Source organism: Ilyonectria robusta, assembly GCF_021365365.1.
Source record: "Ilyonectria robusta strain PMI_751 chromosome Unknown BGZ61scaffold_1, whole genome shotgun sequence".
NCBI classification, from domain to species: Eukaryota; Fungi; Ascomycota; class Sordariomycetes; order Hypocreales; family Nectriaceae; genus Ilyonectria; species Ilyonectria robusta.
In genome coordinates this window covers 3,416,584-3,439,694 of record NW_025764435.1, presented here as the reverse complement: position 1 = coordinate 3,439,694, position 23,111 = coordinate 3,416,584, and the positions used below count along the sequence as shown (strand labels likewise).

General features: G+C 53.3%; 7 protein-coding genes across 7 annotated transcripts; 2 read left to right on the top strand and 5 right to left on the bottom strand.

The window, feature by feature from the left end:
• Nucleotides 1-1,824: 1,824 nt before the first annotated feature.
• On the bottom strand, nt 1,825-6,496 carry BGZ61DRAFT_525903 (uncharacterized protein; the record flags this gene model as incomplete). Its single annotated transcript, XM_046252848.1, has 7 exons — nt 1,825-1,970; nt 2,018-2,037; nt 2,131-2,226; nt 2,279-2,328; nt 3,657-4,256; nt 4,337-5,086; nt 5,267-6,496. 7 exons carry the CDS (start codon nt 6,494-6,496, stop codon nt 1,825-1,827), a joined length of 2,892 nt encoding a protein of 963 aa, XP_046112630.1.
• Nucleotides 6,497-6,754: 258 nt separating this feature from the next.
• BGZ61DRAFT_471239 (uncharacterized protein) lies at nt 6,755-7,192 on the bottom strand (the record flags this gene model as incomplete). The annotated part of the gene is made up of 1 exon (XM_046248188.1): nt 6,755-7,192. The coding sequence occupies one exon, from the start codon at nt 7,190-7,192 to the stop codon at nt 6,755-6,757; it is 438 nt and encodes a 145-aa protein (XP_046112629.1).
• A 386-nt stretch (nt 7,193-7,578) lies between these two features.
• Nucleotides 7,579-8,242, bottom strand: BGZ61DRAFT_439097 (uncharacterized protein). Its single transcript, XM_046244319.1, has one exon. The coding sequence runs from the start codon at nt 8,159-8,161 to the stop codon at nt 7,922-7,924; it is 240 nt and encodes a 79-aa protein (XP_046112628.1). The 5' UTR covers nt 8,162-8,242; the 3' UTR covers nt 7,579-7,921.
• Nucleotides 8,243-10,771: 2,529 nt separating this feature from the next.
• On the top strand, nt 10,772-13,161 carry BGZ61DRAFT_488985 (catalase-like domain-containing protein; the record flags this gene model as incomplete). Its single annotated transcript, XM_046250168.1, has 6 exons — nt 10,772-11,050; nt 11,103-11,305; nt 11,354-11,594; nt 11,640-12,002; nt 12,051-12,258; nt 12,311-13,161. The coding sequence occupies 6 exons, from the start codon at nt 10,772-10,774 to the stop codon at nt 13,159-13,161; spliced, it is 2,145 nt and encodes a 714-aa protein (XP_046112627.1).
• Nucleotides 13,162-14,285: 1,124 nt separating this feature from the next.
• On the top strand, nt 14,286-16,121 carry BGZ61DRAFT_23479 (nucleoside transporter-domain-containing protein). The gene is made up of 2 exons (XM_046238263.1): nt 14,286-14,618; nt 14,677-16,121. The coding sequence occupies exons 1-2, from the start codon at nt 14,431-14,433 to the stop codon at nt 15,860-15,862; spliced, it is 1,374 nt and encodes a 457-aa protein (XP_046112626.1). The 5' UTR covers nt 14,286-14,430; the 3' UTR covers nt 15,863-16,121.
• Nucleotides 16,085-18,278, bottom strand: BGZ61DRAFT_23475 (inositol-pentakisphosphate 2-kinase-domain-containing protein). Its single transcript, XM_046238262.1, has 4 exons — nt 17,606-18,278; nt 17,274-17,546; nt 16,385-17,219; nt 16,085-16,329 (listed from the first exon to the last, which is right to left on the bottom strand). The coding sequence occupies exons 1-4, from the start codon at nt 18,168-18,170 to the stop codon at nt 16,308-16,310; spliced, it is 1,695 nt and encodes a 564-aa protein (XP_046112625.1). The 5' UTR covers nt 18,171-18,278; the 3' UTR covers nt 16,085-16,307.
• BGZ61DRAFT_23482 (uncharacterized protein) lies at nt 18,279-19,480 on the bottom strand. Its single transcript, XM_046238266.1, has one exon. The coding sequence runs from the start codon at nt 19,170-19,172 to the stop codon at nt 18,387-18,389; it is 786 nt and encodes a 261-aa protein (XP_046112624.1). The 5' UTR covers nt 19,173-19,480; the 3' UTR covers nt 18,279-18,386.
• Between the last annotated feature and the right edge of the window lie 3,631 nt (nt 19,481-23,111).

Genomic DNA, 23,111 nt, shown 5'->3' with positions numbered 1-23,111 from the left:
TTGCCGATAGAAGGCCGAGCTTGTTCGGAGAAAGCTCATGCTTGAGCGAACTTCGGCTCGTGCTCTTTGCTCATGATGCTGCACATGCTAAAGGAAGTGGTCTGCTGACCGTTGTTCCGAACCCTCCGTCTGGACTCTGGGGTATCACTGACCTGCGAGTGCAACGCTTATCTGAGACTTCCGAGACGGTGCATGTGGTATTGGCCAGCCGACCCAAACTGCTGCTATCTTGAAGGAGGGGGAGGATCGTCATAGAGTACATAGGCCCGGCATATTTGGCATCGCTGTCAGTGCGCCGACGCTTCCGCCGGTCTTTCGCACTGCAAGAATAGTGGCCAAATTTGGCCACATTAACCGAAATTGTTAAAGGGGTTGCTCGCCGCATAAGCTTAAACCCGGGGAGCCTGTAGTTGAGTATCTCCTGAGCCTAGAGGTCGACATGACGCAAGGCGACTAGGGCATTGTACGGGGGATTCATCCCTTTCTAGGGTCCCTAGAGTATATCTCAGGTACCAGGTGATGGTTTCCACAAGGACGTGCTCTTTGCGGAGCGTTGGCTGGGGAGCCATTCTTTTTATAGATCCCAGGAGGTGGTGTACTATATGTATTTCTGGACGTTCTGAAACCCGTCAGTGCATTGTTCGGACGATACCCTTGGAATGATGCTATGGCAGAGCGTGGCAGGACGGTCACTTTAATGGTTTTAATTTAAATTAACAGTCCTAAGTCAATGGATGAAGCAAAATAACATAGATGCCCGTGTTCGTGTCTATCCCCCCTGGCCATCACTGTCTTCCCGGCTGCGATCTGAGGTAATGGCCAAAATATCCGAATCTAAAAAAAGGACAAGTCCTCCGACCTCTTCACAACCCTTGTCATCAAATTATGCTTGGCCTACCACCTATCTAGCTCTCGATATCATCAAACCTCACATTGATTGGACTGACAAACGCCAAGTTGAGCCCTTTCGGTGCCGCCAGACTCCTCAGGCGATGTATTGATGCTGCGAGTGCGGTTTACCATACTACACCGAGATCAAGGGGAATTACATTCATTCGTTCATGCACGAATCTACCACGCCCTCCTGTACTTCGGGTGCAACAAGGAATTCGGCCGTCTCTTCCTCGTCAGTCAATATTGTCTTCTGGCCCCAAACGGTGTCTCTATCTCGAGACCGGTAGGATACCCACCGAGCCGGTTACTTACACATCAAAGTACGAGGGCATCGACTTGTCGAGAATAGTCTTCCGTGGCCTGAAGAGAAAATCCTGTACATCAACTTGCTCCCAGTCCGTGACGTTGGTCAACAGGAACAGGACATGACACCTAGAATGCCACTGGTGATGACCGGATTATACTGGCTGATTTCTATCTACTTGTGGTCCGCAGGCTATTCGCCAACTGGCATCTTGGCCATGTGGTTTTCAATCTGTTCCAAACCCGTGCCCTTAAACTAGGCAGTGCTGTGTCCGTCTTCGATGATCTTGAAGGTCGGCTCCATCTTCTCGCCGACGGAAGAAAGCTCCCCATCCGTTCAACGGCGAGCATTTGGGGATAGTGTCATAGTAGACGCGGACCTCGATGGAGTAGTCCTGGTGTTCGAACCAGCCACCTGCCTTGAGGCAGCGGAAGACTTCCAGTTAAAGTGCGGGTTAGTCCTGCATGCAGCTCATTAAGCACTGGATATGAATATAGTCGAAGTGGTCATCAGGTTATGGCCAATTGAGCTGGGCGTCATCTAACTCAAACTTGCAATTCACGGGGACCTAAGTTGATTGGAGAGATGAGACTGTAAAGGTCGAGGAAGATCATTAGCTCAGACGCTTAAACTGGTGATAGATCGGAGCCCGTGAAATGTGGAGAGAGGAATTGATCCGGAAAGTCGGTAGAGCCGCCAGTGTCGTCCACGGTCTGGGAATCCAACTTCACATTGCCCAAAGTCCAGTTCCCGTTCCTGCGTCGAAGACTCTCTGTGGATTCTCATCAATATGGGCTAAGAAGAGCTTATCATCCATACCCAGGGAGAGCAGGTGATGGCTAAGGCCAGTTAGACGTAAAATCATTTTGCTTTCATCGTTGGGTCCCCTAGAAAGACCAATAACTAATAAACGATACAGATGGTAAACGCACCACCATTTGGTGCCGTTGTTGAAGTTTTGGTGAGTTCTTCCTTGGAGCTTGCGGTACTCGAGGACGCTAGCGCTGATAGACGTGGCAGAGCTGGTCCTAAGACTTGTTAGGTCTCGTGTCGCATTTTCATCTTTCTAGGTCCATTTACAGTTGACTAATGGTGGAATCGCGGTCAGGTTCGTCGTCCCAATTAGGATCCTAGTTCTGTCAGAATGCGTAGCTCTACAACGGCCATCTGTTGGCGACTGTCCGCAGGCTCAGCCATGATTGCTTTCACGCTGTAGTTTTTGCAGAATGGCTCTCAGCGAAGACTCTAGTCATTGCTACTGGAGGAGAGACATTTAAGGCGGCCGGGTGGGTGGAGTGAGATATTCCAAGTCGGGCGTTGGGCCGGATAAAACCTCCGCCCCCGTTGCTGAAGCATCTACAGTAATTAGTATGACTATGCACCGGTACAACACTATTTACATGATAGCGGCGACAGTCTCGTTTCATTTAGTGCAGCGCCAATGTATTTCACCTTAAATAAAGAGTCAAGACTGAGCGAGTGTATGGAAAATTGTGTGGAAAGCTTAACTCCTAAGATACAAGACACCATTGACTGTATGAAGCCATTGTGCTGCATCATGTAAGTATGACCACATGTACACGATACGATCGAAAAAGAAATGAGTAGCGACATGATTTTGCGGTAGTGAAGCGCTAGATTCACATATCGTTAGTAGTTTAGAGCAGAGTGAGCAGGTCGACACACAAACGTCTACGACTTCCCAACGCTCTTCCTTTTCCCCCGCAAACGCTCGCGGTCTCTGTGAGGGCTTTTGGGTTGCTGTATTGAAATGATATAAAATAACTGCTACACACTATATGCTTATGGAAAGGGGCACCGGGACCTCCAATGACTTTTGTGCTCTTTCAACTGCAATCTTCAGCCCATCGAAAGGAATTTCCCACTCTGCTTCTGGCATAATGATTTTGCAACTGTTAGCCGTGGCATGCCAGATTATGTGATTTGAGAAGCTTTCCGATATCCACATGCGATATAGGGCCTCGAAAGATCGCCTATCAGTCTCCCGAAGAAAAGAAGTGAATATTTCGTCTGAGAGACCCGACTGTCTACCAAAGGCCTGGGCCGTATCGTACCGAACCCAACTCGGATCGTCTAACGAGGCCACAAGGGCCTGGAGAGTCTTCTCTGACAGAGCCGGTTGCCTACCTAAGGCAATTGCTGCAGAGGACCGAACATCACTATCCAGATCCTCTAATAAGGCCACAAGGACCTGAAGAGTCTCCTCTGATAGGGGTGTCTGCCAACTTAACGCTTCTGCAGCAGAGGACCGAATATTACTATCCGAATCCTCTAATAACGCCGCAATAGCCCTGAGAGTCCCCTCTGATGGAGCTGGCTGAATATCTAAGGCATCTACCGCAGAAAATCGAACATTACTATCCGGATCCGCTAATAGCGCCACGATAGCCTTGAGAGTCCCCTCTGATAGAGCCGGTTGCCTACCTAACGCATTTACTGCAGAAGATCGAACATTGCTATCCAGATCCTCTAATAACGCCATAAGAACCTGAATAGTCTCCTCTGATAGAGGTGTCTGCCAACTTAAGGCTTCTGCAGCAGAGGACCGAATATTACTATCCAGATCCTCTAATAAAGCCACGAGGGCATTAAAAGTCGCTTCTGGTAGAGCCGCTTGCCTCCCTAAGGCCTCTGCTGCAGAGAACCGAATAGTACTATCCGGATTCTCGAATAAGATCATGAGGGCCTTATGGGTCTCTTCTGATAGAGCCGCTTGCCTCCCCAAAACCTCTGCTGCAGAGGACTGGATATCACTGCTCGGATCCTTTAATAAGGCCACGAGGGCCTTAAGAGTCTCTTCTGATAGAGCCTCTTGCTTCCCCACGGCCTCTGCTGCAGAGGACCGAATATTACTATCCGGATCCTCGAATAAGATCACGAGGGCCTTAATAGTCTCCTCTGATAGGGGTGACTGGCTGCCTAAGGCGTCTGCCGCATTGGACCGAATGACACTATCCGGGTCCTTCAAAAGGCCACGAGAGTCTGAAGAGTCTCCTCCGACAGGGCTAGGGGACGCCTGAATACCAGAATGGTTGCTCTTTTCAATTGTATTGGAGCATTACCTCCCAACCAAGGAGCAACATATTCTATCATGAGCTGAGAAATACTCGGTCTTACGCTCAATGAGGCAAGGACCTGCACTTTAACGCTCTCGCATTCTTCTTGTAGAACTGCTTGCAGAATGGAGTCTGGGAATCCCACCTCGTTTGATAAACGTGGGTATATTTGCTTTTTGAAATTACATTCAAACAGTAGCCACTGCTTCAATTGAGCCTCTAGGTTCCTTCGAAGCCGGTTAAACTCTAGGGTCTCCTGCGATGGGCCAACTTCGCTCAGGCAATGCATGACCAGTCGTTGATGCACTGGACCCAAGAGGTCTCGTGGTTGGCCCTCGATCGTGTAAAAAAATCGACACAGTTGCACTTCATCATGGTTGGCGTAAAGAAGGCCAGCAACAAGACGCCAAAGAATATTGTATCGTATGTTGTACTTTTCCTTCTGCAGGAACTCTTCAGGATTGCTCTCTGTGACACTGGACCTCTCCCGTCGGCTGTCGAACTTCGGTGTCCAGAGCTTCTCTCCGGATGTCCACTTCCGGACAAAGTAGCGAGCTGCGAAATACTCTTGAAAGGTCAGGTGTAGGAAGTGATAGTTGAGGTGGCGGTCTTTTGGCGAGGCATCTGAATTCCGCAGAAAAGAAAGGCGTGGAAGTGTCTTATCAAGCACCAGTTTCGTGTCCTTGAAATACCTGGATATAGTTCGCAGATGCTCTGACTTAAACTCCAATACGTCGTTGTGTAGTCCCGTGAAACCGAGGTATTCAAGGAAGCAAACCTCATGTTTGACGAAGTCTTCAATATCTGCTGCCTGAATTTGGGAGCGCGTCACCCGTTCCCCACCATGCTTCTTCTCCAATTGCAAGATATCTTTCTTTCACAACTTTTCCACAATAGCTTCGTAAATATTGGTTATTGTGTCTAGTTGGATTTCAGAATCAAAGTCTTCCCAGGTGAAACAAAGTGCATCCAGTTGAATCGGGATTCTCACATGACCCTGCATAAGCCAATGATCTCGAAGGAAAGAGAGGACTTCGTTGGCTCTTGGATTAATGCTAGGGTCGGCCTCCAGATATGCTTTCACCTGATCTGGGTAGAACCCAATTGTTTCCAACTTAAGATCGGGATTTCGGACGCTAGGAGGAAGGCCGGTATGTGGCCGGGAGGTAATAATGACGTTGGGTTGGTATAAAAGATCTCGGAGAAACTCGAACATCTCGTTATCTGGGTCCAAGAGCTCGGATACTTCGTCCAATCCATCGAGAACGAACAGGGTTCTGCTGCTGTTGGTATCATTCAACGTTTGCCATAGTCTCCCAGCAGAGTGGCGGCCCCTGTCGCGTCCCTGTCCAGAAAAGTGTTGGTGGTAGAACAATTCCTCGTGGTTATACCCCAAAGATGACTGTCTTTTCAGATTCCTCAAAGGCACCCACAGCAAGCGGTCGAACAATTTTGCCCATGTGCGATGAAGTTCCGTCTGCGTTCCGTGAGTAAAGTCATAGACCATCTTTTTGCACAGTGTGGTCTTGCCAACTCCCGCGCGTCCGCGAATCAAAATTCGTCTTGGGTGTATCGTGCGCTTATCGTGCGCAATTCGTTGACCGAAGAGTGCGGCCAACTCGACTTGGATTGTCTCGTCCGGTGTCTCAACTTTCTGTCGAGCAAAGAGTGAAAATGGAGAGGGCATTCCGTTCCCTCCCCTTGTGTGACCTGCGTCCTGGCCAGGCTTCTCCACGACGGCAAGATTGATGTAACACTGATCCATCGGCAACAAGTCACCCGACAGTCGTTCGATCTTGAGCCTGTCTGCATTGTAGTGTTTGTCGCGAATCCAGGCGTCAGCATCGGCAACATCTCTCTGATTTTCACGCTCAGTGTCGCTGCTCATGTTGATAAGCAATGCCCAAAGATCCTCAGCAGAGGTGTGGCCTTCTGATGGTTCAAGTGCCCTTTTGAGTGTAGCGATGGGAATAGCCTCGCGAAAAGACGCACGCCTTTTCAAGGAAGATCTGCCTACGCTTGAGATCATGCGGTTCTGAACATCAGATCCTGGTATCTTGGGGATTGTCTCCATCAATGTGTCCAAGTTTCCCTCTCCTTCAGCCCGTCTCAAGGCACCACGTAGTTTGTTGTTCACATCACTATCGCGGGCAGAACCTTCCAATCTGTCCTGCATGTACACCAGACAAAGTGAGTACAGAAGAGATATTCCATGCGTCATGTCGATAACTATTTCATCTTGACGACAGAGTCCGCCAGAAGACTTTTTGTACAACAGAGAGTGCGCAAATCGATTGTATAAACTCTCCGCAATATCGGTGAGCTGAATTTCGAACATCACACCGCAGTATTGAGAAAGAGGGCCACTGGTCCTTGGTTCCACTCCGACGCGATAGTTGCAGGTTTTGTAGGCTCCAAACAATGGTTGCCAAATTTCGCTGACTTTTCGGTCAGGGGAGAAATTATTTAAGGTCTTCAGTTATTGAAATGTTGTCTGGATGAAAGAAGAGACGTTCTCAATGTCAGACCGGAAGTCGACCACAATTCGAATCCCTGCGAGATCATGTATATCGTCGATCACTTCTTCAAGGCTTTTGTACTGCTTGTTCTCCTTCTCTATGAGGTTTTTTTCGCGTCGGTGAAGGGATCGGCTGATAGAATCGCTACATTTGACTCTGCCGGTAACATTGCAAGAAATGGGGTTTTCGTGCAGTTTGTTCTTGCAAAATTCGACTAGTTCTTGTACCATCGTCCCATAATCTGCTTCTATGATGGGCCATACATCCTTGGCAAAGACATCTCTGGGCGGTTCGCCTTGGGGGGCTTCGCGAATCGTGCGAGCGAATTTTTCTTGGAGTGATGCATTCGAGGTGCTGCCGCTGCCTGATGGGATACAAGGTAGGGATTGTGAGTCCATGGCTTGTTTTAAGTCGGCATGTGCCAGATGAAACACAAGTGTCGCTAAGAGGAACGGTGAATGTAGAGATCGTCGGCGAGCCTTGTAAAGCAAGAAAACAAAGTTGTCCGCAATAGAATAGTTGAGAAGGTCGTAGCTAGAGGAGCGTCGTGAAAGATGTGCGAAAAATCAGCACACACCAACAATACTGCGGTACAAGGTCAAGCGCGCAATCATATTGGCAGTGTCCAGAATAGTTTGTCGGTACTCCTTTGGCGAGGTTGGGGGATGAGGGCTCGAGACTGCTGGTGACAATTTGCCTGCAGCCGACGAGGCTGGCTTATGGTCACATGATGCCCTCAAATACGGCTGTTGGTTCAAAGACGGACATCGGTAAAACTTGCATCCGACACTATTGGTGTTATGTGTGAAGGGCAGAGTTAATCGTCTTTCATTAAGTCCTTCATTCTCGCCACGACGCCGCTATATTCCATGTGACTCTGGAAGTGAATTCCACCACGGCGGCGGGATCTCGAACACGTCCCTGGGGTTGCCGCCGCGTACTGTATCATTCTTGTACATGCAGGCCATCGCCAAGTTGAGATCTGCCCTGTGATGCAGCAGTCGTTATCCCATCGCCAGTCCCCACGAACCCCTACCCACCAAGGCATCATCTTTCTCAGGGTTGCCACGGGGTGGATCACGGATAGTAGTCTTTGCCAATTCTAGAACTAGACGCCTATCCTAGAGCTAAGTAGCCAGGTGCCAATCCCGCAATCCCGGGGGTCTGGTTCGGGACACGGCGGGAACTGCTGCGACTGGCCGCACGCCCTTGCCAATCATTTTTCGATGCCGCCTGGTCAAGGGCGCTGGAAGCCGGTGTTTGTATCCAAGTCCAGTGAAACCACCGTGCAGAGAGCTGGGCGATAGGGCAGCTTCCGTGGGCCATGGCGGGCAGGCAATTATTACCAAACGGATCACAAAAGGCATAAACGAGGGCCCACTGGTGGCACCGTGTTGGATTTCAGTGGAGTCTATTAGATATACAAGTTCAATTTATCGAAGGCTTTGGGGTGTGTGTTCTTCGCGTCTTTCAATTGTCCTACACATCTGGTTCAAAATCAAGGCCTAATAAAGGCAGTATCCATGAGGAAGTACACATGGATCCAGAGGAGATTCGTCTGTACTGGTCCGGTTGGAACCCGAATGGCAATACTGTTCTTCAGTAAAGTCGCCTGATCTACTATGCTAGTTTTGCACAGTGACCTGAGAGCAGAACTTCCGGGGACAAACTCAGTGCTACCGGATATGAGGGTAATCTATCCGGTACCTCTGTTGCAAGCCCTTATCATAAGCCCGTTTGACACCGTCTCGAACAACTGTTCTAACCCGAGCTCGAATTTTTTCGAGCTAAGACATAGCTTAGCATCGCTACATACGCCATGCGAGGTAATATATGTACTTGAGAGGTCATGGGTTAGTAATGGTTATGCTTCTTAGGTTAACAGTAGGTTACAACAATTCATTACGAAGAGAATTAAGGTGGGGAGTTGGAGGCGCAAGATGCTACGACATTACCAAACCATTAGTGCGTATGGCAAGCCACTCCTGTCAAGGAGTGGACAGACAGCAATTACGAAACTCTAAGCTATGATAGGTGTGATCCCAACAAATTGAGTTGCAACCCAATTACGGAGGACCGACATCCCGAACAGTGTAGGGTAAGCGGGCGGACTGGGAAATGTCGATGGCTTCCCAAACCACTTCCACATCTTCCCAGTGAACTCTCTCAATGCCTAAATTTCCCCGCACTCGTGTGTTGGCGCATGGCTTTCTTTACGGGCTCAATATTACTGGAAAGGCACGGATGTTGAGTGCCGAGGAACAGGGGACATGTCTCTTTGGTTGGATCCCCTCAGCCAGCCTCATGTAGCCTGGACAGTATTGACGCCTCGCTGACAATAACATGGCCCCATTTGATCAGCCCCCTCGTCTGCGTCGTAATCCAAAAAGTCCCATCAAACCTTATACCCCTGTCAATTAACATTTTGTATCTTTCATACGCTTGCGTCACAGCTATGGGCATCGTCCGCCGGTTCCGCGTCGACCTAGTCTTGACCGTTGTTCAAATCAGCTTCACCAAATATCACGCGATACAAGGCACTGCCACTATGCTGGACATTGGCGGGCATTGTACGATCCTCCCGATGCTGCGTTCATATTCACAACTTCAGAAAAATCTGCAACGGCTCTGTTATTCATGTGGCGCTCGTGTTAGCACATAGTGGCTGCCATTCATTTCATTTCCACGTATTCTGCAGGTGTGCCACCGTTTTCGACGAACAGCGCATGCTGGCGCACCAGAGCAAGCCTCTCTTACCGCATAAAATACTACACCATGGCGGCCATCGTGGCCAACGTCTGATGGCCGATGACCTTCTGCCCTCGGCAATGAATTCAATGGGCAAGACAATGGTCTACAAACATTAGGAGACTCATCGTTCAATCCTTGTCGGATGAGTGGTCTTGTTCTGGCAAGACCACCACGTTCTCTTCACGAATTTTATTTATATCCTCTCGCATCGCCAAGAACGCGAGTAGATTCTCCAGCGAATGAGATTCCTCCGGGACGCCGGTGCCATGTTTCTTCGCAAGCGCTTCGAGTGACATTGCTGCATCTCGGCACATCACTGCAGCTCATGGGACCCCGGCCGGCTGTCCTCTCCACCGGCAACCTCATGTTAGCAACCAAGCCCTGTTGATTGGAGGCCCCTGATCTATTCCTTGGGCTTTCTCCACTGCCGATGGTTGGCCTTCAAGCTTATGCCGTCCCGTCATCTACCTCTCTCATACACCATCCAGACCTTGCTACACCCTGCACATGCTATTACAGGATCATTTGGTCACTACCAGAGCGAAATTGATTCCTCATTCTTCCTTAGCTCCGATATCCTTGCACACAGCGTCTGCCAAGGTTTCCGGATGTCGTAGGTTCCACAGCCTATGCCGTTCCTAGTTACGAATCCGAAGAATCATACCCACGGGACCAATGCCAGCTGCTTGCAGAATTGGATGCCCGACGAAGTCTATTAATCCACTGACTTGTCCACTAAGTTGTAACCAGGTCTCTTGGTACCTCTTCTAACAAACATCCCGGCAGGGGTCGGTGTGTGCTCTAACGAAGTCTTGGTTCAAATGACATGGCAGAATGCGGCTCGACGCAGCCAAGATGTGAAATGGCCTGGTTTAAATCACTCAGCTTAGGATATAGGCTTGTTAAGATGAGAGTGTCCTACAATTACAGCCTAGTATTTTGATGCACAGCGCTGCACTACTCTATGTAGTGACGTTCTGACCTCCCGGAAATCCGGGCTTGCATACCCCCGCTCCACGCCACTTGCACCCTCTCCTCTTGCGCGACCCATTGGTTTGTCTGTGGATGGAATCCGTTTTGGCCTGTCAGACATTTGTCACTTCCCCTCGAAGTATAAGTAGACTTGGGGAAGCTCCTCCTTGACCGGGCCACACTGTTCAAAGACAAGCAAGACCCATCCGGGAGAGCTCATACCCCTCCTTGACCTTGATCTTAGAGCTTCAGCCATGGTTTCCTCCGTCCTTCTCTTTGCCTCGATTGGCCTGGCTACTTTGGCTGCTGGTCAATGCCCTTATGCTGACCCGGCCAGTCTAGCAGCCAGAGGCGACGACGGCTCTCGTGACCATGTGACCGAATTTGAGGTCGATGATAGCGAGGGATACCTCAGCTCTGATGTTGGCGGTCCAATCGAGGATCAGGAAAGCCTCAAAGCCGGAGAACGAGGACCTACCCTGCTGGAAGACTTCATTTTCCGCCAGAAGATCACCCACTTTGACCATGAGCGGGTATGTTGCACAGCATACGACGAGAATGCCGTGATATTGACGCCTCATGCAGGTTCCCGAGCGAGCTGTTCATGCCCGTGGTGCTGGTGCATATGGAACCTTTACGAGCTACGGCGACTATAGCAACATTACCGCGGCCTCGTTCCTTAGCTCCAAGGGCAAGACTACTCCCACATTTGTGCGGTTCTCAACTGTGGCCGGATCGAGGGGTAGCGCCGACACGGCGCGCGATGTCCATGGTTTCGCGACCCGGTTGTAAGTCATTTCTCCGTGGAACAGCAAACACTGCGCTCACCATCGTAGCTACACTGATGAGGGCAACTTTGACATTGTTGGAAACAACATTCCTGTCTTCTTCATCCAGGATGCTATCCAATTCCCTGACCTGATTCACTCCGTCAAACCGTCTCCTAATAATGAGATTCCCCAAGCTGCCACCGCCCATGACTCGGCGTGGGACTTTTTCAGCCAGCAGACCACAACTCTACATACCCTGTTCTGGGCCATGGCTGGTAACGGCATCCCTCGAAGCTTCCGACACATGGTAAGGGATTTGTACCTTGATTGGATACAGAGCTGACATGTGTAGGACGGCTTTGGTGTACATACCTTCCGCCTGGTGACTGATGAGGGTGACACCAAGTTCGTCAAGTGGCACTGGAAGACCAGGCAAGGCAAAGCCAGCTTGGTGTGGGATGAAGCGCAGCACATTGCTGGCAAAAACGCCGACTACCACCGCTCCGACCTTTGGAATGCCATCGAGTCTGGACACGGCCCCGAGTGGGAGCTTTCTGCCCAGATCTTTGACGAAGATCAGGCTCTCTCCTTTGGATTCGATGTCCTAGACGCCACAAAGATCATCCCCGAGGAGTTTGTTCCTCTGCAGCCAATTGGTCTCATGAAGCTGGATGCGAATCCTGTCAACTACTTTGCCGAGACCGAGCAAATCATGGTATATTGTCCACCACATATGTCGTGAAAGACAGCTAACCCATCTTAGTTCCAACCTGGCCACATTGTCCGCGGCATCGACTTTACCGAAGACCCGTTGTTGCAAGGTCGCATCTTCTCCTATCTCGACACTCAGCTTAACCGTCATGGCGGCCCCAACTTCGAGCAGCTCCCTGTCAACCGACCGGTCGTTCCCATCCACAACAACAACCGAGACGGAGCTGCCCAGAACTTTATCCACAAGAACACCGCGCCGTGTAAGAGCTCAGGCATACCATTTGGAGTAAGGACAGTGCTGATACAACTTAGATTCCCCCAACACCCTCAATAAGGGTTTCCCCGCTCAAGCCAATCAGACACAGGGCAAGGGATTCTTCACTGCCCCTAATCGAAGAGTCTCGGGCAATCTCCTGCGTGCCAGGTCTTCCACCTTTTCCGATCACTGGAGCCAGCCCCGTCTGTTTTACAACTCCCTCACCAAGGCGGAGCAACAGTTTCTCATTAACGCGATCCGCTTCGAGACTAGCCATCTGCTGTCTGAGGATGTCAAGAAGAACGTCCTCACGCAACTGAATAAGATTAGCCACGACATTGCATTGAGGGTAAGCAAGGCTCTGGGAATTGAAGCCCCTGCCGCTGACTCGACCTACTACCACGACAACACCACAACTGGTGTCTCCATCTTTGGGACCAAGCTGCCGACTATTGCGACTCTGACGGTCGGCATCCTTGCCTCGACCGATTCGGACAAGTCGATTCAGCAGGCCAAGTCCCTTAAGACATCCCTCGAGGCCTTGGACTTGGTTGTCACAATTGTGGGACAGGTCCTCACAGACGATGTCGGTGCCACCTACTCTGCTGCCGAGGCCGTTGGATTCGATGCCATCGTCGTCGTCGCAGGCGCGGAGGGAGTCTTTACGACGAAGTCGACCTTGTATCCTCTCGGCAGGCCCACCCAGATCGTCACGGATGGTTACAACTGGGGCAAACCTGTGGGATTCCTTGGGAGTGCCCAATCTGTGGCCCAGATCGCCAGTGTTAACAAAGGTGATGGTGTTTACTTTGAGACCAATGTGGGTGCGATTGTGGATGACCTCAAGGACGGCTTGGCAACGTTTAAGTTTACGGACAGATTCCCCCTGGATAAGCAAATTAGTTGAATATGGTAGTGTATTATGCGTGGTAAGAGGCTCTTGCATAGTCTAACCCCATGATTCTTGTTGGCATGACCCAGCAACTTTCTGAATACAAGTTCTCTGACCAAGGCCTCCCCCTGAGATCTGCATCATGCTTGTAAAGGTATAATCACCCGCTTTATAGCGAGAATTCGAATATATAAATACTGCACGACATGCATGCATTGCATCGGTTTTCCATCACGTGGAGGTCGCAGAACGGGCCTCACAGGTAATCCCCCGTTTGGTCAAGAATAGAGGAGCTACGCGAGGGCAGAAAATGTCTCAAAAAGAGGGCCCTTGTTGGAAAGCACTAGACCGTGAATGAGAGAAGTTCTCACGAGGATGGGCTGGTGAAGCGCGTATGTTGGAGCGAGGGGCTGTGATAGTCCCAGGGGTGGCATGACTGCAGCAATGCAGTGTTACCATAGGGGCGAGTTGTATGTAAGTGCTGCTCTACGCGACCAATATGCTACGGCTACTGCTTCCCTAACTGTAAGACAACGGAGAATACATTTCTCAGACCATAAAACAGAGAGGAATTAAATAATACTGCCGACGACCCTAAGTTTAGAGTTAGGTCTGAGTAAATGATTCTGAGCTCTAGTTTCTTTTTATCCCGATGCCCTTGCGTCATCACTGAGTGCCAGCGAAGGTGTTTGTTCAGCTAGGCACCGAGTCGCTATTTTAGCGCCTCCGCCATCGCAACTGCCGCCTGACTCGAGCACATGAGCCTTATTTCGAGCCAAGAGGCGGGCATGAGGAAGGCACGGGGGCAGGCCGCCTCTGGCTCCTGCCCCTGCGCCCGCCGGCGGCCGAGCCGTCTTCCGACCCCGGACCTCGACCCTTATCTATCGGCAATCAATCTGCCCGGACCGTGTCGTACATAGAATTGCATCTCTCCATCGTCATCCGTTCCCCCACAATCTCGCCAGCGCCGCCCCCGAAACCTCCGAACCTCTGACCAACGACCAAGGTTGCATTTCGAACGAGCAGCGTCGGTTCTGGCGCTTCGGGCAGGCGACGAGTACGGCACACCCTCGAGACGGGACGATTCACGAGCACGCGACGCACTTCCGCCCACCATCCATGGCGTAGAGCGCAGCCAAACGAGTTATAGCGTTTCCCGGGCCACGCATCCTGCCGCGCGTGCTGGCTGGTTGACTCTCCTGAGTTCGACGTGCAATTGCCAGCAGGTTGCACCCTCAACAACACTGATCAACATCGACCGAGATAACAAGATAAGAAGACGTCATGGATCGCATTCGGAGGGCCCTCACCCGTCGCCTGTCGACCGCGTCTGAGTATGCGCCTCTCACTGGCAACGAGGAACCGACTGCCCTCGAGGGCTCCGCCATTCTCCAGGGCCAGCATGAGTTGCCCTTCTCGTGGATGGAGTACGGTGTCTTTGCCCTGCTTGGCATGGCGATGCTCTGGGCATGGTACGTCCTTTCTACGGCCTCTACATGTAGGAAATCGCATCCGTTAACCCATCAACAGGAATATGTTCCTCGCTGCCGCTCCCTACTTCGCGACCCGCTTCGCCGGGGACGACTGGATCCAGGGCAACTTCCAGTCGACAATCCAGGCCGTTTCGACCGTGACCAACTTGGGTGCCATGATCATCCTCACCAACATCCAAGTCACGGCTTCGTACCCCTTCCGTATCAACCTGGCCCTGATCATTAATGTTGTCACATTTTCCCTCTTGACCGCATCCACCGTCATGTTCCTGAGCGCTTCGCCCGCTGCATACCTTACCTTCCTCCTCATCATCGTTGCCGGCACGGCTTGGGCCGCTGGTCTCATCCAGAACGGTGCCTTTGCCTTCGCTGCTAGCTTCGGTCGCCCCGAGTACATCCAGGCCCTCATGGCTGGTCAGGGTGTCGCTGGCGTTCTGCCCCCGATTGCACAGGTTATGACAGTCCTTGTCTTCCCCCCTGTGGAGGAGAAGGGCTCGGATGAGGGCCCATCCCCATCCGATGGCTCATCATCTGCCTTCGTCTACTTTCTCACGGCCGTGGCCGTCTCCGTGGTCGCCCTCTTCGCTTTCATCCCCTTGGTGCGGCGTCACAACCACATAATCGAGAACCGCATGGTCGAGCAGATGGCTGAGTCCATGCAGAGCATTGAGGACGCTGAGCGCGCTGCCCGCAAGGGCTCCTCTATGTGGCACCTATTCCTCAAGCTGCATTGGCTTGCTGCAGGTGTCGCGACCACCTTCACTGCGACCATGTTCTTCCCTGTCTTCACAACCAAGATTCACTCTGTCCAAGAGGACAGCGGCCTGCTCTTCCATCCCGCGGCCTTTATCCCCCTGGGCTTCTTTTTCTGGAACCTTGGTGACTTCTGTGGTCGCATGTCCACCATTCTGCCCTTCTCCCTTCAGCACCGACCGTTTGCTCTCTTCGCTCTCTCCGTCGCCCGCGTTGGCATCCTTCCCCTCTACCTCCTGTGCAACATTGGCGGTCGCGGCGCTATTGTTCCCAGCGATTTCTTCTACCTTTTCGTTGTCCAAATAGTCTTTGGCGTTACTAACGGCTGGCTTGGCTCGAGCTGCATGATGGCGTCAGGTGAGTGGGTCGAAGAAGGTGAGCGCGAGGCTGCTGGCGGCTTCATGGGCCTGTGCCTGGTGGCCGGCCTGACGTGTGGCAGTCTCCTGAGCTTTACGATATCGGATCTTTAGATAGTAGAGTGATTTCTCATTACATTGCATTTTTCTTTTGGCGTTTTGTTTATTTATGATCACTGTATATGAGAAGACATTTAGCACATTTCGAGCCTGGGTCATTGCATGGGAGTCATAAATGGATGTCATGATTTAAACCCGTATAAAATGCTGTCCAGAATATGCAACCTCCGTGATATGTAACCTCCATGATATGTAACCCCCGTAATGTGTAACCGCCATGATAATGTAACCGCCGTGATAATGTAACCGCCGTGATATGTAGCCAACCCAAATTCAACCCACGCTATGCATACCAATGCTGCCTGCCGCCTGCCGCCTGCCGCCTGTAATGCACCAAATGTAAATAAATCAACCCGCCGTAGTTATGCTTGAATGCCCCGCCCATCCTTGTACACCAACAGAGAAGAAACCATGAAATTGCTAGCAGTTTGAGGCGTTTTTACCACTGGATTGGTAAAGCCCTGTAATGTGTCAGCAGGGGTGCCCTAGTTGGGATGTTGGGGGCGGGGGGCTTACATGGGCTTGGTCCTATACGGACAAACCTTCGCTTTGGGACTGTCCTTGCTGAATCGCTGGAGCATCACCTTCAGCAACGCAGGGCGGGAGCGAAGGTTGCGGATGGTTCCCTTGGATTCTAAGGGGTCGAGAAAGTCGCGCCAGGTGCTGGACAAGCCGGGCTCGCGGCGAGTCTTGTCCTGGATATTGATGATGTGCAACGGTTGGCCTTGGCGCCGAGTCCATTCGAGTAAGCACATGGTTGGCGGGTGGTAGTACTTTCCATCGCAGAGGATCCAGTCGGCGGTATAGCATCCAGATGAAATGAGGTTTCGCTCGGCGGCCTGCCACCGTTCGAACTTGACAGACGTATCCTTGAAGTCAAAATCGCCAAGACGGAGCCGGATGGGTCCTTCGGGGCCGGGGTGAGCTTTGTCGGGGAAGATCTGGACGAAACAGGTACAGTCGCGAACGGTCATGGCAAAGTTGAACATGGGGTCATCCTTCGAAGCATTGAGGGGACCATGCGGATCTGCGAGCTTTTGGACTTCCCGCAGGTCCTGTATGACCTGGTGGTTGGCCGCGCTATAGAGACTTGAGAGGATCGTCGAGCTGTTCAACTTGGCTAGTTGGGGAGCGAGTCGAAATGGGGAGCTGATATCGAGCGGGGCGTCGGGGTTGTCAAGGACCAAGGGGCACGGTTTTGTTTCTGGAACCGATCTGGTGAGGCTTGGGTCCTTGACGAAGTTGTAGAGCTCCATGGCGCATTGCCTGCACCGGATGGCTCCAGATGGCGCCGTGGGAGACTGGTTGAGCCATTTGGGCTTGAACTCGATGAGAATGCTCTTTGTGGGATCTGCAAACATTTGGGTGAGCACGAGAAGTCCCGAGGGTTCTTGGAATGCCTTACCCGTCGGCCGCATATCCTCCACTAGGAACCCCCAATTAGTCTGCGCGATAAAGGAGCCCCGAAACTTTTCCTTGCGTTGGTGGTCCATCCGCCGGAGAAAGGCGTTCAGCTCATAGACAATGTCGGAGTCACGGACAACAACGAGTTCCTGTTGAATGACGTGGTCCTTGAGATGCGACTTCACCTTGTCGGCATAGAATTCTTGTTGTTTCAAGTAGTTGTATCTCGGAGGGGCGCCGTTGGTAGGGGTTTTAGCAACGCGGAGAAGCCAGCCTAAATCGATCCATGGTCAGCCCAGATGGAATCATGTAAAAAGGAGAAATTTTACCAACCCTTGAATTCAGACGATGGAGGGTAACCTTCTGGTAGGGCCAGTTCGAAGACGGCATTTGCAGCACCCTCGCCGATCAGCTTGACGGGCCGAGCACCTCTCGGGAGTCTCTTCAGGGAATGTCGATCCCAGGAGAGCGGTGCCGCACTCCCGTTGAGCATAATGGCCATCTCGGCGACATCCTGAGAAGTTGGCCATAGGTCATCCTCGTAGTAGGGGCCGTGGGTGAGAAGAATATCAGTGTCGGTTTCGGAAGGCGTAAGCTGGCCATCAGATACCGACGGTGTCGACATGATTGGAGGCCTTGCCTTGGTCATGCAGGTCGCTGCAAGGCACGGCCAAGCCACCGGATGTCTCACGTCGGCGGGGTGGGAGAGTGAGCAGAGGGGAGAGTGGGTGGAAGTGGAGGAGGATGATTCGATATGAGAGGCGAGAAGGGAAAGTGATGGGGGACGGTCTAATGACCCAGAGAGAATTGGCGAGGAGGAGGAGGATGAGGAGGATGGAGTAGGAGATGGGGGAGGAGTAAAGCTCGCTGGAATCTGCATCAGTGTTCGTGTTTGCATTTGTCCGCTGCTGGTCTGTTTCTGCGCCTTGGTCTGGGCAGGTCTAGGTTTGGGTTGGCTGCGACGGCGTAGGTCGGGTGCGTTTGCGGGCCTCTTTTGCAAGGAGCTGGCAAGTAGAATAAGAGAGACGAGGAGAAGTCGAATGGAATGAGGGACCGGGAAGAAGTTGAAGGAAGAGGCGGAGAAGGAGAAGGAGAAGGAGAATGACAAGGACAATCAAGGTTGAAAAGAGGCGTCCGGGAATGACCCTAACTGGCCTCGCTTGTCAGAGTCTATCGTCGCCTTCTCGTTCCGGCGAGTTGAATGTAAGGCGACTTGAGGCGACAGGGTTTGGTGCAGAGTGATGCGATGCGATGCGATGAGCGGTAGCAACAAGAGGCATGTACTGTGTTGTGCTGCAGGACGTATGCGAGGGCATGTATGTCTTGTCTGCATATGTGGCAGGATACTTGGGGAGTATGAGGGAGAGGGTGTGGTCGAACAAGATCTCGGTGCAGGCAGGGAGGAGGATCGTGGGACTGGCAACGGGCCATGGCTGGCTTTTACCGGCACAGCGTCATCATGGCTTGCTTTGGACAAGGGAGAGCCGACAGTCGGACCCGACAGCGTGGGTGACGGAGAATAGGGCGGCCAGCGAGCCAACTGCGCAAAGGGCGGAGAAGACGATGACTGTCTGGGGGCGTCAAGGCGTCTAGGCGCCCAGAGAAAGAGGAGAGGTGTGGGCGTGTGGCATCCACGATGCGATTTGCCTCGAGTTCGCCGCCGCCTCCGCTGCACCTGGGAGGAGCCATTTACAAGCCAGCACGCAGACACACCACCTAAAACGGGGACTGGAGACCCCGTCGACGTGTGTACTGTAGGTACGGAGCACGGCACGGTACAGCACGTTGCGGCGAGAGGGCCTGACTGGTGCGTTGCCAGCGGCCTTGGTCTGGTCCAAAAGTCGACGATTCGATCTGGGATGGTGACGCACAGGTTTAGGCGGTTTAGGCCCTTTGCCATGGGGCCGGACCTGGCCTAGGGCCTGCGCCAATGCCAGTCATCATGGCTGGCAGCATGCTGGTCTTGCATCTGGTGGGACGTGGGACAGGGACTGGGCGTGTGTGTGGACGTGTGTGTGGACGTGTGTGTGGACTGTGTGGACGTATATAGTGTATTAGTGTAATGATGGTGCGTGCTTGGGTGCTCGGGTCTTTGGTGTCGTGGGCGAGTTGGGAGTTGGTGGTTGTCTGGATGACTCCGACTTGGGCGGAGATCTGGCCGTTCTGGCCAGCCACAGCGAGGCATCTGGCAGGGGGAGCGCCAGCGGCCAGGGGGGGGGGACCCTACAGCCACTGCAACGCCCCTACGGCCCTTACAGCCCCTACAACCCCTACAACCCCTACAACCTGACGATGGCTTTTGGATGGCTGTGCGTGGCTCTGGCAACGTTCTGGCAACGCTCTCGCAGCATACTGGTTGGCTGCCCCGAAACCACCATCGAGCGGGTGACTTGACTGACATGGTCAGGGGCCTCCAACCCGTCGAGTGGCTGTCCGTTTTGGTCAATCCACCTCCGGGGGGTGATGCGGTGCAATGCGCAACTTTGGGACCCGTGCAGGCGACGCAGCGGCCACTGCGCAAGGTCGGCCCCTTGGTGGCGATCTGCTTTGGCTGGCGACGGTTGACACTAGCTGGCGACGGCTTTCCTTGGCTGGCAAAGTACGGTCCAGGTTGTCCAAGGCCGCCTGGGGTGGTGTCCAAGGCCCATCGAGAACCCTTGCAACCCTGGTCGGGTTTCTGGCACAGCGCAGGCACAGGCACGGGGACAGGTACAGGCACGCGCTGCTTTGGGATCAGGTCCCAGGTCTGAAGCAAAAACGAGCCGAAACGGATACGGACAGGGAGGGAGGGAAGCGGGCTTGAATGCGGTCAGAGCAGCTGGAACAGGCTGACAGGACTCAGCAAGCAGGGCTGAATCCGGCTCAGCTCTCATCACGTCGCCAGCCGCCCAGCCTTGTGACGACAGACGGACGGACGTGTGGAGAAGCGGGAGGGAACTTTCTGGTCTGAGAGCATGGAGCATGGAACAGGGCGCATGGAGCTCTAGGAGGCCAACGCCGAGGCACGTCCTGTACTACCGCGCATGTACTGTACCGCCCGTGTTTTGCCCGAATCCGAATAAAGAACAATGCAGCAGTAGCTCTTCGACGTTTCATTGAGCGGCAGCTGTGGCCACGGGATCAGAAATCCAGAAACAACGTGGGCATCTCGGTCATGGCCGGAGCCAGATGATGTCACGTTGACAGCCCGCGCCCCCCATGCTCACCCGCCCGCCTGGGTCCTTCAGGTACCTCCTACGTAGCTGATCGCCTGTGGCTTTATTTCGTCACCGACAAACGGAGACGGTCAGCGTTGGCATCCACGGCATCCACGAGGAGAGGCCAAGTTGCCACGGGTGGATGATATGGGTCAAGCGATGACTCTGTTTGTTAGCCGCCGTGTCTGATGAACTGGATGAAAGAACGCCTGCTAGCCGTGTCCCGTGCGGGGCTCTCTCTGGTGGGCGCAGGGTCTTCTGGGACCGAGGCCTCACCGTCTCGTCACCCACAACCACAATCACAATCTTCGTCCATACATATCACGCACTTGTTAGTCTCTAGTGACGATGGATGCCTCCGTCTAGCACAGTACTGTACTTCTCACTTCCAACTGTTACTATCGACGCAGGGCGCAGCATAGTGCTCCGTAGACGCCCGCTCATTCTACCATTGCATGATTAGGGCCTGAGCGATGCATCGTCGTTGCGCTAAGACTATAAAATCTAAGCTTGGGCTTGGGTGATTCGCATTGTCGTTGGTGGTGATGCGCGCACGCCGACGTGTAATGCTGCCATTGTGGGATAACGAAGGCGTACCATAAGGCAAAACACAAAGTAGCACAGCCGGGGATTATCTTACCAGCTAACGAGATCCTTTCCAGCTGTGCGACCCCAGTAATCGATGTCACCGTGGTTGAAAATGCTGGTGCTGCGGCTGCGGCTGTTTGCCAACTTGGCAACTCCCCCAAGTCACGATACACCCGCATCTCGGATCTCACAGGGAGATGCTGGTTGTGCAACGCCCGAAACGGTGCCTTGCATGAGGGCCATGGAGGGCAGGGTGATGGGGCTACCGCGACTGGGTGCGATGAGGAGAGCAGGCGGTGGTGGCAGTGTGCTTATCCTACCTGACATAGTCCGAATAGGCGCTTCGTTATTGATGATCGAAGATCACCAGACCATGTGTGAGATTGGCACGATGGAACGCTACCAACTCCACTGCCCACCATCATCGCTCACCCTCTTCCCCTCACTCGTTCGTCCGTTCCCCTCAATCGTTCGTTCGCCGACCTTCGCTTCCGAGCCGCTTCCGGAACGGCCCCCATCCTCCCCCACAGTCATCCCCCTCTTGGCCTTATCATCGGCCGTCGGCGCCGGTGGTGGGTTAGATTAGGGTACAGTCCCGTTGGAAAAGTCAATACGTGCGAGGAGGCAGGGTCCGCGAGGAGAGTCGGCAAGACGGGGGGGCCGGGTGCCCGGTTGGAGCCGCTGGCCCGTGTCTTTTCGTAAGAGGCTGCATGAGGAAAGATCTTGGGTTCTTGGGGTGGGAGGCAGATTTCCTGCCCCGGAAAACTGGACGAACATCGAACCACCTGACGCAGACGTCGTCCCACAGGCCGGCTTTCACGAATATCATATGATGGTGACGGCGTTTTGAAGGAGAGAAGAACGCTGGTTCGGCAATGGACGGGATCCGGGGTTTTTTTATCGGGAGGAGGGGAATGGGTAAACACGGAGAGAGAATTGTACAAGATTAGCCATGGCCGCGCATTGCTGCTCATCTGCTGCGGGTTCAGACGATCCATCTCGCAATTAATTGAATCTGTGCGAACACGCATTGCATTGACGCACCGCACGCGTCTAGTCGTCAAACACGCCAATTCGTGCCCACGCTACGAGACAACACGATCCAGCGCATCACAGCGCGATACAACGCAACGAAAACGCAGCGCAACAACACGTCCCCGCCTCCCCTCTACCGTCCTCCGCCAGTGACCTCCGCAGGGTCACGCGACTTGGGCCCGGCCCGGCTGACTTGACGGAACCATACCCCCGTGGACCACCGTCGAACCCAACCTCGGCCTACGGTTCCGCGCCAGCCAACTTACGCGCCCCGTCCTCTGGCCCGTCCAGACCGCCGACTTTGTGGTCGCGGGCAGTTTGCGCGGCCATCTCGTGCGTGGCATTGTGTGGGAGAGTGCGTGGGAGCCGCTGGTTGAGCGAGCCCTGCAGCGACCGCCGCCGTTTTCCATTAGCGAGGCCGTGCTTCGGCGCTAGGACCACCTGTCCCGGCAGGATCGGGTCCAAGGCTAGGCCATTCAGTGCCTCGCTATTATTGACACTCGACGCTCCCCAGGCGTTTCTCGTCGCCCCTGTTCGTCCCGACACAGCGCGCACTGCACTGCGGGCAGACCTTGCTCTCCGCTATCCCGATCAACTCCGGACCCCGAGCACGTCGTCACCGTCACCCCCGGCCAGCACCTGGACTGACCATCAGTCACTTGCTCCTTGCTTCCATCGTGAAACAAACCAGCTGGACCATCATCGTGTGCGCATTCAAACCAGCCATTCTTCTCCGCTTTCACACTCCATCTCACACTTCGCCTCCTGCACGTCCACCGCCTCTCCAGGGCAACCACACCGATCTCGGTGCGCGTCCAGCTGTGGGTTGCCGGCAAGTTCTTCAAACGCATCGCGTCCACTAAATCGGTCCAGCGTCAGTTGCATTGGACGCCATCCGCCCTGGCGCCGCAGAGCCCTGCGCGAAAAAAAATTATTCCTGCAGCAGTGCCAGTGCGCCTCCCCAGTCCCGAAGCTCCCCACTTTCCTCGGCCTCTCCCCCAATAGCTAACGGCTCCCGC